General features: G+C 35.4%; 1 protein-coding gene across 2 annotated transcripts; it reads left to right on the top strand.

Moving 5' to 3' along the window:
- The first annotated feature begins 2,794 nt into the window (after positions 1–2,794).
- On the top strand, positions 2,795–14,222 carry LOC107858982. Of its 2 annotated transcripts, none has more exons than XM_016703820.2 (8): positions 2,795–3,002; positions 4,599–4,712; positions 6,409–6,476; positions 8,961–9,033; positions 9,651–9,760; positions 9,850–9,957; positions 13,420–13,519; positions 13,864–14,222. In XM_016703820.2, the coding sequence occupies exons 1-8, from the start codon at positions 2,925–2,927 to the stop codon at positions 14,038–14,040; spliced, it is 828 nt and encodes a 275-aa protein (XP_016559306.1). In that variant the 5' UTR covers positions 2,795–2,924; the 3' UTR covers positions 14,041–14,222. The 2 variants fall into 2 exon arrangements, with proteins under 2 accessions (XP_016559306.1, XP_016559307.1); XM_016703821.2 differs by having other exon boundaries at positions 2,815–3,002; positions 4,609–4,712.
- Positions 14,223–14,884: the final 662 nt, after the last annotated feature.

The following is a 14,884-nucleotide window of genomic DNA, read 5'->3' as shown; positions in this document are numbered from 1 at the left end:
TCTTTCCAATATTGATAGAACTCAAAGAAACTTCATTTAGGGCTTAACCTTAGAGAAGAAAAGGATACACCTTGTTAGCTGGAAAACCCTCACCCTCCCTAAGGGGGTGGGTGGTCTAAGGTTGCAAACGGCTACCCTGAGAAATGCCACCATGTTAACCAGTCTAGCTTGGAGATTTACCATAACCTAAACAGTCTTTGGACTAGTATTCTTAAAATCAAACACAATAAAAAGCCTCTTTCCCTAATTTCTGGTGCTTCCAAAATCTAAAAGAATATTCCCTTTTTAGGGGGGGGGGGGTTACTGCAATCAAGAAACTCAATGAGTTGTTCATAAGGGGGATAGGATCAACTTTTGGCTTGATAGATGGATCCGCCATATGGAACACATGAGGAGCCTTATCCAAGGTCCTCTCACTCCTTCTCAGGCAAACCTTAATTTGGTTGATGTTTGGAAAGAGGGAAATTAAGAATTTCGTAACTTCTTCCCCTAACTCCCTCAGGAGCTAAATCCTTAACATAAAATTCTCCTTTAGTAATAACACCAAAATTCTCTTTGACTATCTTATCTAGTGTTTAAGAAGTAATGGTCTTTCTACTTGCAAAAGCATCTATAACCTTCTATCTAAGGCTTGCCATAATCTTGAAACCCCTTCCCAAGGCTCTTTTCAATGGATATGAAAAACAAATTGTCCTCTAAAAATATTACCTTCCTATGGCTTGCCTAATATAATAGACTGCCTACCTCTTACACTCTCTCTAAGATGGGCATCCCAATTAATCCAAGCTGCTCTATTTGTAACCATCCCTCTGAGAATATCCTTCATATCTTCTTTAAGCGCCCCTTGTCCAGGACTTCTGGTCAAATCTCTTCCTTAAGGGGTTCAGGATAACGGATTTAACTCTTAAAAAACTCCATCCCATGTATTGGCTCTCCACCTAGTCTATATTGAAAAATTTTAACTATGACCACATCCTTAAATGAAAGGATATCCTACCCTTCAGCCTTTGGGGAATATAGAAGAATAAGAACCATAATGTTTTTGATAAGAAATGGAACAAACCCTCTTTCCATCAGATTTACGCTGAAGCTGTGGAGTTTACTCTTCTAGCCAGTCCTGGTAAACCTCCCTCTTGTACCTTGGACATTAGTATCAAATGGAATCCTCTCCTGGAAGAAAGGTACAAGCTTAACACTGATGAATCTTTCCTTGAAAATCCTGATAAAGGTGGGATTAGGGGGAGGAAGGTAGTGAGAAACAGTACTGGTGGTTAGTTTAGGGGTTTTCCCAAAGGTTTCCCCTAGACTACTAACAATCATATAGAGCTGTTGGCATTCAGAAAGGGTCTGCAAATGGAAGAGGAACACCAGTTGGTTCCCATTGATATCAACATCGATTCTCAGAAAGTTTGTCTATATTATCCTTTGGTAATCCTTTATACAATGGAATTATTTATGAATGCAGGTGATCACAATTAAGAAGGCTAGAAAATTCGGTGGTATTCCACTGTTATAGAGAACAAAATGGTGTTGCAAATGCATTGGCAAAGTGAGGCACTGCCTCAGTTATCCATCTAGAGATAATCTTTTTTTGAAGTTTCACATATGTCTGCACATCAAGCGGTGTGGGTAGACATTGTAGGAACTCATTTTGATAAAATTGTTAAAATCTGTAGTATTCCTTCCGAAGGTGGGACTCATCATTGTTTTGTATTAAACCCTGACTAACTATAGTTGGGTTAACAACTTTTATTTTGTTTGATGTTATCTCGTTTACCAAAAACAAAACCTATTTAGGGATGAGAGAATAGAAAAACAAAGAAGAATGTAAAAATTATAACCTACAAGATGAATTTTTTTTAGTTTAGTTATGTCACTAAAATAAAGAGATTTTGGCATAATTAAATATTTGAAATTCATTCAATTATTTTCTCTCTGACTTTTTCGTATTTATTTTATCTTTTTATCTTAGTTTAATTAGACAAAAAAGTTACTTAACTTACTCCTTCGAAAAAAAATTTGCTCCATAGCCCTCACTTTCCATTTCATGTATCTTTGTCTTTAGTTTAAAATTTCAATATATATTTGAAAGTTTCAGATGGTGACAACTCAGAAGACAATAAAGAAGTTTGTAGTGAAGACAACTAAGGAAATAGATTTTAAATATTTGACAAACTTTTATTGTTATTTAAATAAAAAAATTACTCTAAATTAACATGCAGAGCTTGAAAAGGCAAGTTCATGGTAAAATTTAATTTCATGAATGATTATCTTCACTAATTAAGGATCATGGACTTGCAAATTGGATAAATACTTATAACTTATTTTAAATTTTAATTTTGTTGTGTTATAGCTTCATGAAAGTAACTTTCTTCAGCAACATTTCACTATTTTAATTTTAGTTATTAAAAATGTTATATCGTAAATATACTTATTAATCTTTGTGGATTAAGTTCATTAATAATAATATACTTACTAAATTTTACTCCCTCCGTCCCATTTTACCCGTCCCAAATTGGATGGCACAGCTATTAAGAAAATAATGATTGGTAATGTAACTTTACCATTTTACCTCTCTTAATTGTGTTTTGTTGTTAGTTTCAATATTGATGGATGACTAATACTAAAACACCATTTATATTCTTAATGGTTATGGTGTACTCTTAATGGTACTCATCTTGGAGACAGTTTCCAAAATATTCGGTAATGTAAATGAAAGTAGCTCAAACATTGGAGACCATTTTTGTTATTTTCTAACTAATAAAATAATACAAAGAGTTCTCTAACCAAACACAAAAATAAAAGAAAACAAATACTGTATCAACTCAAAATTACAAAAGAATATATTTGTAAGATGGTGCAAAAGCTACCATCTTTTGATTGGTTGGAATTTGGGGTGATAGAGAGAGGCAACAGGGAAGACTATGAGAAGCAAAGCCTTCGAACAGCAAAGCTACTCGAACAATCGATCGATTAAATTTATATTACCCTTTCCTTTCCAGGTTTTTTTCTCCGCTCTTTTTTTTCTCAACTTATGAGTTGAAATTTTGAATAAAACTGCCAAGGCTTTATTATTTGATTGTTTTCATTTCTTATTTGTTTTTCAAGATTCTTGGTAATTTAAGACCCCTTTTGGAATCTGGTATCTGGGTTAATTTTAGTTTTTTCATTTGGTTAAGAATGATGGTGTATTGCAAATCTTGAAGCTTACTGAATTTGATGAGTTTGAAACAATTTTGCTGCATTAGTGTTTGGCTAATTAGTTTAGAATATGCAATAATAGTGATTTAGGATGAAGGGTTGCAAATTTTTGAATTGACTGAATTTATTTGTTTTTTATTTTATAACCGTGGTTGCATGCGCCTCAACTAATAAAATGGGATACTAGGTAGCTCTGTCCATTAAGGACAGGATAGAAGTTAAGAAATATGGTGTGTTGCAAATCTTGCAGCTGGCTGAATTTGGATTCATTTTTGAAGAGTTTCAAGCTAATTTGTTGAATTAGAATTAAAGAATAGTGGTTAACTAACTAAACATAGCAATTGATGTGCATTTACCAATATGTTCTCCTTGGTTGCTTGATTAAAACTTTTGCACCAGACTATCATTTGACTGAATATAGTGTTCAGGTCATTAGATCAGAGTGGTGATTAACATTTTCCATGGCCTTCAGGTCATGGAGCCTTAGAGGATCATTCGCAGCTTCTACTGTAGTGCTGGGATGGTCTAATGGCTATCCGACAGACTCTCAACATAAAAAACTGAAAACCAAGAAAAAACCCCTTGCCATATAAATGAAAAGATTAAAATAAGAAGGAATGAAAGAAGAAACCCTGGGACAAAGAAACAAAAGAAAAAGAAACCAGTCAGCGACCCCTCCTCCATCTTTCTCCATCACTTCCAACCATCATCGCCCAGTTAGCTGGGATATCGTGATTATTCCGATTTACAAAGATTGAAGCCTCAACATTTTGATTCAGAAAAGAAGTCGCAAGTTTTCATACTCTTTTCTATTTCTCTCTCCTTGAGAACCTTTGATTTGGCAGTGAGCATGACAAAATCCTTAGGAAATACCAAATGCTGTTAATGAAAAAGAGAAAGTTGATATGAAATCTGTATCAGATTAAATGGATACCCAGATTCTATAAACGAAGAACTTTTTCTGTAGGTTTCTGTTTCTGTGTGATTGGATCCTGATACATTGAGTAGTTTGTGAGTTGGGTATAGTACGCATCAAATGACTCTTTTTGTTTGATTGGATCATGATGCATTTATTATGTAATGAAGTTGATTGCTCCACTATCTGCTTCTTAATTTGTTTGGAATTACGAATTTTTTGAATTTGATTATTTTATGATGACCAATTTTGGAAATTGATTGTTATGCAATTGAAGTTGGAAAAATAAATGTTTAAACTAGCTTTGTACTCTTTATTAGTTCGTAATTTTAAATGCGTAGGATATGCTAGAAGCATGATAGAGCTAGATAAAAATTCTAAAAGAATTCATAATCGGATTTGATTTGTAGAAAATTTGCATATTCTTGTACACTTTTGCTAGATTACAGACAGGTCAGAAAAAATTGATTTTCTTGATCAGCTATTGACAGAAAGTATCCTAGAGGGTGTCATGGGGTTGAGCAAAACCGAAGTGAACTTGAAGAGGTTACTTACAACTGCACCACAACAGCAAAATCAAGCAAAGCTTATACATGTAAGTGCACAGTTCATTCAAGTTCAACTTGTTACAGGGAAATAATGGTTTTGTTTTCTTATTTTCTTTTCATTCTTTCCTATTGCTTCTTCGGAGGTGGTGGTATGGACTGCGTAGATTTTATCCTCCCCAAACCCCATTAGGTGGGGTTTACTGGGTATGTTGTTGTTGTTGTATTCTTTCCTATTGCTTGGGTGCTTTTGGCGCATTTATGTGAGACATGCCATGAACATTGAGTTTTTCAGCTCATCGATTTTATTGTGTTTTTTTTTAATAGATATAGATGAAGATATTATATTATTAAACAGATGATTCTAGTCCTGAAAGGCTTAAAATTTCTGTTACTGTAACATGCCTACACTCTAATATTGGCTTTTGTAATTTAATTTCATTTTTCAGTCTTTGAGTGTGGGTATACCTGGTTATCTAATTTGGAGAAGTTGTGCTTGACCTAAATCACATGTTATAGCTACACAAAATAAAACATCTGGTAGTCTTGATTCTGCACTATTAAGAGGCTTATTTCTTTGACTTTCATGATATGCTTCGAGAAGCTAACTTTGAGACACTAGGCCTGTGTAAATGAACCTAATAAGTTTCTTTGACTGGCAGTGATTTGATGGCTATATGCTTTTCGATATCTTTCTTCTTTTTTCTTTCTGTTGTTTATTGTTTTGCTAGAAGTTTTGAAGAACTTATGAATTGTGCTATTTAATGGAAGCTCATATAATCCGTGTGGACTGTGAACATTTAAGGAAACAACTTCTTTATATGTTGGAAGCTTTAAATATTTGTGCAACTTCAAGTGAACTATTAGCTCTTTTGATTCACCAACAGAAAAAGGGTGATGAAGATTTCCATTGTCCGATCTCTGTACGACTTCATCCTTAAAGAACGCTATGTATCTTCATTCTAACTGGGTTCAATATCAATCAAAGCTACTGATTAAGTGGGTCTTATATGGACCGTTTGGAAATAGATGAACCATTGTGTCTTTGATGGGCAGAGAGGCTAATGGTCAATTCTGTCCCTTGTTGAATATATCCTCCTATTTTACTTTATTCTTGCGTGAAACTGTAAAGGAATGATATTGTTCTACGGGTTTAGTGTTGGTACTTTAGTGCATATAGAGTATTTGGATTCTCTAAGGATATATCTTCTTGGGCTTTGCAATACAAATTTTGTATACAATGTTACACCCCGCTATCATGCCTGCAACACGTTTGCCTGTCAAAATATTTTTTGGAGCAAAAGTACTTTCTTATCATGGTGATTAAGGTTACTCGTACTGCAGTATCACCATATCTAGGATGACCAGGGCTCAGAATGGCTCGTCCACCTACTGATTTTCTTTAATCAAATGTACGATGAGAGATATAGAGTCATAGTAATACCTCTTTGTCTTCCTAATTTTCTGGACAAACGTGCATCAACTGTGTTTTTGATGTCTCTGGTGGAGCCTCTATTTATTTCAATTTGCAGGAAGCTGGTGTTTTCCTTTTCCATTGTATGTTCTCTGACGTAGTTTGTTCACACAACTGCAAATTGTGGCATAGGTTGTTCCTATGAAAAGCTTTTCAGAAAATCATGGCATAGGCAATTGCTTATGCACGGAACTGTACAATTTTTGTAATCTGATTTTTTCTTTCAATGGGCATAATGCATTTACTCTTTCCTTTCATTACATCTTTCACAGTATGTTGCCACTTTGCGGGAACTACTAGAGCAGTTGGCTGAAGAGAGGAATTCCGATGGATTACCAAGGTCTATATGTTTTGTTCTTTTCCAATTAGATAATTTGAAGAAAATTACACCCTGCTACAAAAATTTCTAGATTGTTGGCTTCCTTACCATATGTGATTGTTTCTTTATAAAGTCCCTGCCTTTTGTTTGTTTAGTTGGATTTATTGTATAAATTTTAAATGTATGCTTCCTAGCCATTTCACCCTACCTAAGTAATAAAGTGGAAGCCCCTTATCATGATCGATTAGAAGGAAAGTCACCCTAGTTTGATATCAACTCGCTTACCCTCCTCCGAATTGGACATATTTTAGTTATATCTTTTATAGAATTCGCGACCAAAATGAGCCACGGAACTAAAAAAGTGACCAAAATAGGCCACCTATTTAAAAAGTTACCAAAATAGGCTAAACGTAATAATTTATTACGTTTTTTACTTTTTTTGTTAACGGTCAACTAACGGAGTTGACTTTTAATAAAACGTAATAATTTATTATATTTTGTAAATTTATGTATAAAACGTAATAATTTATTATGCAGTGTCAGAAAAAGTATAAAAACGTAAAAAAATATTATGTTTTACGCGTTTATTGCACATTTATCGGTAAAATTAAATTCAGTGTATTGTCAAATCATAAAATATTGTTTTTCAGGAAAAATGTAATTGCACGTAACAAAATGTTACGTTTTCAACTTTTTATAAATTCACGGTCCCCACCTACTTTTGTCATGTGAATTAAAGACTAAAGACTTTTCAGAAAAGAGTGTGGAAAACGTACCATTTTATTACGTTTTAAACTTTATTACGTGTGGTACTTCAGATGTAGGGTTAATCCATTTTGATAGACATGCATCTCTATGCCTAGAAGAGCAAGGTTGTCATGCAAGTAATAGTCCATAACTGAAAATCTTTCAGTCAACATGCCACAAAAATACACAATCACAACATTCCTAGGCTTCCAACACAAGGACAACGAGATGATCAATAAAGTGCTAGTGAATCGAAAATGGCCACACACGGCTTCACTAGGCTTCCAACACTTGGTTTTGGAACTAGAAAATGAGTTTGACAACAAGAACAACAAATAGCAACAATGCTAGTGAATCGAAAGAGCCCCACACGGCTTCACTAGACTTTTAGATTCAATAACACAGTGATAACAAGATTACAAAAGATAGAAACTTGCCATACAATATTCAATGATCTAAGACGGGACTACTGAACGGAAGTATACTATGATCCTTCCGTTTCTTTTTTTGCCCTCATAACAGGCACATTCGGCTCGGGTGGGTGAGCCATGTATGCATCTATTGTAACGGAGGGGGGGGGGGGGGGGGGGGGTTCTTGGTGGGACAAAGTAAAAAAGAAAATAATAATTTTGGGGGGGACCAGATGCATGTTTATCAAAATGGATTAACCCTACATCTGAAGTACTATACGTAATAAAGTTTAAAACGTAATAAACTTGAAACGTACATTTTCCACTCTCTTTTCTGAAAAGTCTTTAGTCTTTAATTCACATGACAAAAGTAGGTGGGGACCGTGAATTTTTAAAAAGTTGCAAATGTAACATTTTGTTACGTGCAATTACATTTTTTCCTGAAAAGCAATATTTTATGATTTGACAATACACTGAATTTAATTTTATTGATAAATTTGCAATAAACGCATAAAACATAATGTTTTTATACTTTTTCTGACACTGCGTAATAAATTATTACGTTTTATACATAAATTTACAAAATGTAATAAATTATTACGTTTTATTAAAAGTCAACTCCGTTAGTTGACCGTTAACAAAAAAAGTGAAAAACGTAATAAATTATTACGTTTAGCCTATTTTGGTAACTTTTTAAATAGGTGGCCTATTTTGGTCACTTTTTTAGTTCCGTGACTCATTTTGGTCGCGAGTTCTCTTTTATACAGTGGACTAATATCCTGCCTACAGTGAAAATTTTGTATCCTGACCTATGTTGCTCAAACTCTTCAAAAATTTTAGCAGGTGCGTGTCGGATTCTCCAAAAGTAGTGTTTATTTGGAGAATCTGACACAAGTGCGGGATCGAAAGTGAAGAGTCCCCCAACTTAGATCCTGACAGTATGGCTAGTCTATTTTGTCTCCTGACAGTATGGCTAGTCTATTTTGTCTCCTTCTATGGAGGAAGTTATGATGCTTGGTATTAGTAATCTCTGTGCCGACCATTTGGTAAAGTGAGGAAGTAGTTCTTTTCTTCTTTTTTGATGCTTCTGTTATCTGCAATGACCAGGGATGACATAAAAGGAACTATTGTCACCTGTGTTTAGACTAGAACTTCAGCCAACAACTCTATTTTTTTCATTACTGTACTAGGAGAACATCTTAACCTTTTATTAACTAGTCCTGAGAGTTTTTTCTCTATTAAAAAAACTATTCTTTGCCTGAAACACTTTGATTTAATGGATCTTTCTTTCTATCCACTAGATGCTTTCTTCCTGATGTGTGTTCAATTTTCATGTTTCTCAAAATAGGGTTTCAAAAGCCAAGGCGAATGAATATGCTGAGAACATTGAAGCCGTTGCTTCCAAGTTAGCTGTGGCCATGGTATGCATGAGCTAGTGTCATTTCTTGTGATTTACCAGTCTGATTCACCTTGCTTTCATATACGAAAACATATCATATTGAGGTATTTTACTTATTTGTATGGAATATGAAAGAGCTGGCATTTTTTTTTCCTTCAGTAGACTGTCACTGTCCTTGAAGTTTAGTGCCTTATTGTTTGTTGTTAGTTCATAGTGCTCTGCATTTCGAACTTTATTATTCTTTTGGCATTACTACCTCTTCTGTTATCCCATCTTCTTGTTTATTTTTATGTTTTTTAGTTTGTTATATTGTTAGCTATCCTGAGCCGGAGGTATATCGGAAACAACCTCTCTACTTCATTTGAGGTAGTGGTATGGACTGTGTACACTTTACCCTCCCCAGAACCCACTTTGTGGGAATACAGTGGGTATGTTGTTGTTGGCATTACTACCACTTCTGTTGTTATACTTATACCTCTGTTCTTTCGTTGTATTTGAACATGGTTCAATCTTCTCTTCTGGAGTCTCCTTTCAACTTATATAGATCAACTTATTATAGACATATACTAGTAGTTTCCCGAAAGTGTTCTTGCTTCTATTTATATGATCGACGAATAAATTATCTTCAACCATATCCAGTCTGATGTGCATACACCCGAGGAAGCTGTGGCTGAGACTTCCAGCAGTGGATCTCCTAAAGCAGAAGAAAGTGTGAATTCTTCTTCTGAAGGATTGAGAAGAAGATTTGGGTACCTGCAAGGGTCTTTTGTCATTTATAGTATTGCAATGTGCTATTTTATCAGCATATCTCTTGAACGTTGTTCTTTGAGTGAAACAGGGTCCATTCACACAATGAGGAGAGATCTCGAGATACCATTGATTCTGATCAATCATCAGCTGCAGTCAAATTGGATGATGCTGCACGGACACATATTGAGAAGCACAGGTGCTCTGTCTGTACTTTTTTCCTGTATAAATATTTATCGACAGTTTTTGTTTGTTGTGAAGGGGAGCCTTGGAGTAACGGGTAAAGTTGCTTCCATGTGACCAGGAGGTCACGGGTTCAAGTCTTGGAAACAGCCTTTGGCAGAAATGCAAGGTAAAGCTGCGTACAATACACCCTTGTGGTGGGGCCTTCCCTGACCCTGCATAGCGGGAGCTTTAGCGTACCGGGCAGCCCTTTTTTAGTTTTTGTTTGTTGACTTCTGTGTTTAAATGTTACTATCTGTTGTTTTGTTACTATCTTTTGTTTCTTGTTCGTATAGTATGTCTTTTCCTGCATGTTTTGGTCTCGCGTCGGGGGTCTCTCCGAAACCTCTCTACTTCACCTTTGAGATAGTGGTATGGACTGCTTACATTCTACCCTCCCCAGATCACACTATGTGGGAATATACCTGCTATGTTGTTGTTCTGTGACTAAATGTGATAGTAGATATGTGCTCTTATTGTGTAGTTAAGCTAATATAAGCAAAACAGTGTAGGAATTTCTTCTTCCAAAAGAAAAATATAACTCAAAATTTTTTATAGGAGTATTTGTCTGGATAACATACTTAAAAAAGTAGCTAGAAGGCTGAAGTTGACATTTAGTAGAGTAGTTTCATTCTCAATATGCTTTTGTGAACAGAGGCAGATAATAGGAGCAACTTAAATGCTAATGAGAAGTTGGACTGAAGAAGGTGACAAGGAAAAATAGGTGTCCGTTGTAAATTAGATGTAGAGGCTGTGTTCAGGGAAGCGTGTTGCGGGAAAAAGCGACAAAGCTCTGCGCCATGCATTACACAAAGCGTGAAGCGATGCGAGCACATCATTGAAGTGAAGCGCAATTTAAAAGAAAAAAGACTAAATAGAGCTTTCAAACAATAAGATAGAACTGAAAAGACCACAACAATAGAACTGAAAAGACCACAACAATTATATAATAAACAATTAAAGACAATGTATATAGCAAAACAGTTCAACAAAATAGCAAAGTTAACTGTAGAAAATCGCAGCGGTGGTAGTCACAACAGTAGACTCTTTTTTTTTAAGTTTAAAATTGACCCTAATATAAAATCAACATGAAGTGATTTTTTTTTTTTAAATCTAATGTTGACCCTGAAAGTAAAATCAACATGATGCGCTCGCATCAGCTCACATCGGCTCGCATCTCTCATAACCTTGTGATGCGCCTGCTTTTGTAAGGTTGGCTCGCATTAGCCGCACGCAGCGAGAGGGGCTCGCGTCGCTTTGAATCATCCCATTATGAGATGATGCAAGTGCATTCCTGAACACCGTGTAGAGGAAGCATAGACCATGTGAAGTGTTCAGTTTTGCTTGAAGAGATGGACTTTGATAGAATCGAGGTGTTGGATAAAGTGTAGCATTTCTCAGTTAAAGTTTTCTAGATTAGTAAATAGTAGTTATGCTGATTTTTCTTGTCTTGAGATAGTAGTCTATCTTTTCGGAAAATAAAAAGACTAACTCACTTAGTTTCTTTGCCAATGATGACTGTTCAATGTGTGAAACAAGGAAAAACGTATGATATCCCTTAAGGTGGTCTATTGGCTTATAATGTTGTTTCTGGTTTGAATATAAACCTTATCAATGTCTGATGTATCCTATTAGTAGTATGGATGATAAGGTAACATTTGCAATTATATCTGGGTGCAAAAATAGGAGAGTTTAATGTATCCGGGACTTCCTTTAGGAGATAAGATTAATCCCATTGACGGGTTCAAGCCTTGGAAACAGTCTCTGGCAGAAATGCAAGGTAAGGCTGCGTACGATACACCCTTGTGGTGGGGCCCTTCCCCGGACACCGTGCAAGCGGTAGCTTTAGTGCACCGGGCTGCTCTTTTTTTTTTAAGTTTTGCAAGTGTAGGAAAGTTTGAAAAAGGTTAGCAACTTGAAAGATAAAGTATTTGTCAATGTGGGGAAGATTAACTAAACAGTTTGATTAGACATCATTCTATCCTACTTTATATATGTGTTTCTTATACCTGTTAAGATTTTGAAATATTTGGACAAAAGAAGAATTGGAGAAAGAACATTTTGTGGCAAGGCGACTATAACACAAAAAGTTGTATTAATACTGAAAAAAAGGAAGGGGTGTGTGTGAAATGTGGGATCGAACCAAGAAGATGAAGTTCTCTAGAGGTGTTTGCTATGTAGACGGTTATGGGATCGAACCAAGAAGATGAAATTCTCTGGTAAAGGTTGTTAATGCAAATTGTGGTATATAGATGAACATTGGGCACAAAGGCTGTTGATTCCTCCTATAGTTTAGGTCCCCGGAGATTTATTAGAAGACTGTACAATTCAAAAATAAGATCTGTTTCAATTTTAGAGACGTGAAGACGAACTGTCCGGATGCTCCATTGAGGAGTGTGAGACGCTGGCTATAGATGATCTCAAGAGAGGTACAAGTTGACCAAAGAAGTATTGGGAGAGGTGATTAGAGAGGATATGACGTCGTTCCAGCCTACCGAGGACATGACCTTAGATAGGAGGCTATGGAGGTCATGGATTAAGGTAGATGGCTAATATGTAGCAGTATGTTGTCTTGTCATCTGCCTACCTGTTCCTTCGATTTTTGTTATTATCTGTTGTCTTGTCCTTTGACTATCATACTATATTGTAATTACTGTCCTGTCCTATGACTATCTGCTACTTCTTTTACTTTTGTTACTTCTTTTTCTGGACCGTTTTGGACTCCTTTCTCTTGGGCCGCGGGTCTATACGAAACAGTCTCACTACCCGAGGTAGAGGTAAGGACTGCGTACACTCTATCCTCCCTAGACCCCACTTTTTGGGATTATATTGGGTATGTTGTTGTTGTAAGATAAAATAGAGTGACTCATTGCTGGGGCATACTCTTTGAAGGGAAATAATTCTTCAGGTTTGCATGTCTGTAACAATGTAGGAAGAATGGAGGATGGGATATTTTGTAAGAAAGGATGTTTTGAAGCATCTACTTGGTAATGATACAAGCAAAATTAATTATCTGCACTTGTGGGGCCTACTTTTATCACTGAGCCGAAGCACTTCTCGGAAGCCAAGGAATTTTACATCATCTCTGCAACTAACATATGTAGATAGAAAGTTCTTTGGAAACACATTTTGGGAAATTGAAGAGGATAGATTGGAGATGTACTCTGAAAATCAGTGATGGTAGTTTTGGTGCTCTTAGGAGGTCTTTAGGCCCCCGCTCTCTGTGGAGTGATGTATGTTCCCCAACTGTTCTACTACATGATCCATAGTGCATCACTCTTTGCTACTACCATATGTTTGTCCTGACTTTCTTGTTGTAGGAAAAGTAACAAGAGAAACTAATCACTTATTTGTGCAATATTTATTTATATTTCTCAGAAAGGGGTGTGGATAGTTAGGTCTACTTGTTAAACTATCAGATGTTCTTCGACCTTTGCAGGAAACTTCAGGAGGATTTGACTGATGAAATGGTTGTTTTGGCGCGGCAGCTAAAAGAGAGCAGCCTCATGATGAATCAATCCATCAAAAATACCGAGAAAGTAGTTTTTTTTTTTGTTTCGTTTGCTTAAATTATTTGGCAACTTTCTAACAATTTTGAGAATAATTTTGCTCTCTCCAATCTAAACTATTTTGCTTGTTAGGAGGCAATTTAGACCATTGGTAGCCCCATCTATCTTTTCTGACACGACAATATTTTAGTAGTCTATCTCTGATATCTCTATAAGTTTGAGAATTCTTTACTAGTTCAGTGCGAAAAAGAAACAAAATGGTAGCATTCAATTTGTTTGGATTCACTCGAATTCTAATCATCTTGTCCAGTTACAATCTTTTTCCTTCATTCTCTGGTTTTACTAGTCATTTGTCATATATGATGTGCATGCAGATACTTGATTCAACTGAGGAAGCAGTTGAGCATAGCCTGGCAAGTACAGGACATGCAACTTCTAGAGCTATGGACGTCTACTCGCGGAGTTTCAAGACTACATGCTTCCAGTGGCTTTTGATCTTTGTCATGACATTAGTCTTTGTCATGGTTGTATTACTTATTCGAGTGACTTAGCAACCAACCCTTTTGTTAAGTGGAGATATTGATTTTCTTTCCATCCTTGTATAGTACCAAAAGAGACCTCGGGACATGACATGTTCAGAGGATAGAAGATCCTTTAGACGCTGAAATTACTCTACTTATGGTACTTTTTTTGTGATCAATTTTATTCAACTCGATATGCTTTATGTTGGACATATTTTTGATTGTTTTTAGGAATTTTTATAACACTTTGGCTAGTTTCTTTCTCATATTTTACTGCTTAAATAATTGTTGGTTACTCAGAGTAGCCGACACAGCTAGGAAGGTTATAGCAGAAGTCAAATTGGTAGGTAAGCGGTGACGTCTTATTACTCTTAAAAAAAAATTTTAAAAAAAAAACAAAAGAAAAAAGGGCCCCTAGGGAAGGAGATTGAGGAAATTACTTGCACCTCCCTCAAATTTTTAAATTTTAATTTTAATTAGTGCGATTCTGAGTTTTTTTTACATTGTCTTGGTAGCTTTATTATTTATTAGTTTAGTATAAGCACTTAATGTTAAAAAAAAAAATTACATGTATACTAAGTAACACTTTAATACTATGTAAGATTTAATATGTAGATTCATTGTATCAGATGTGCATCTACTATTTCTGCTAGCTCATTCAAGTGTCGTCTTCATCGAGCCATCACTACATTTCACAAATCTTTTCTAATTTTATTATCAGCTCGATCATTAAATAATTGACATCTACAAGAGGAAAAAGAACTCCTATCTAAACTTTGTAATGTTTTTATTTTATCCTTTTATAGAATCATTTTATAATATATTTTTCTTAATACAAATACCACTACAAGTAGAATTTTATTAATTGAATGTG

This window comes from Capsicum annuum, chromosome 2 (assembly GCF_002878395.1).
Source record: "Capsicum annuum cultivar UCD-10X-F1 chromosome 2, UCD10Xv1.1, whole genome shotgun sequence".
Lineage (NCBI taxonomy): Eukaryota > Viridiplantae > Streptophyta > Magnoliopsida > Solanales > Solanaceae > Capsicum > Capsicum annuum.
Note: the sequence above shows the minus strand (reverse complement) of the source record. Positions and strands in the feature narration are given on the sequence as shown.

Excerpts from the sequence above, each read along its gene's own strand:
- LOC107858982 (XM_016703820.2), top strand. The coding sequence starts at position 2,925 with ATGAGAAGCAAAGCCTTCGAACAGCAAAGCTACTCGAACAATCGATCG. Across the intron at positions 3,003-4,598 it reads TATTACCCTTTCCTTTCCAG|CTATTGACAGAAAGTATCCT; the intron begins GTTTTTTTCTCC and ends TTTCTTGATCAG. Across the intron at positions 4,713-6,408 it reads ATCAAGCAAAGCTTATACAT|TATGTTGCCACTTTGCGGGA; the intron begins GTAAGTGCACAG and ends CATCTTTCACAG.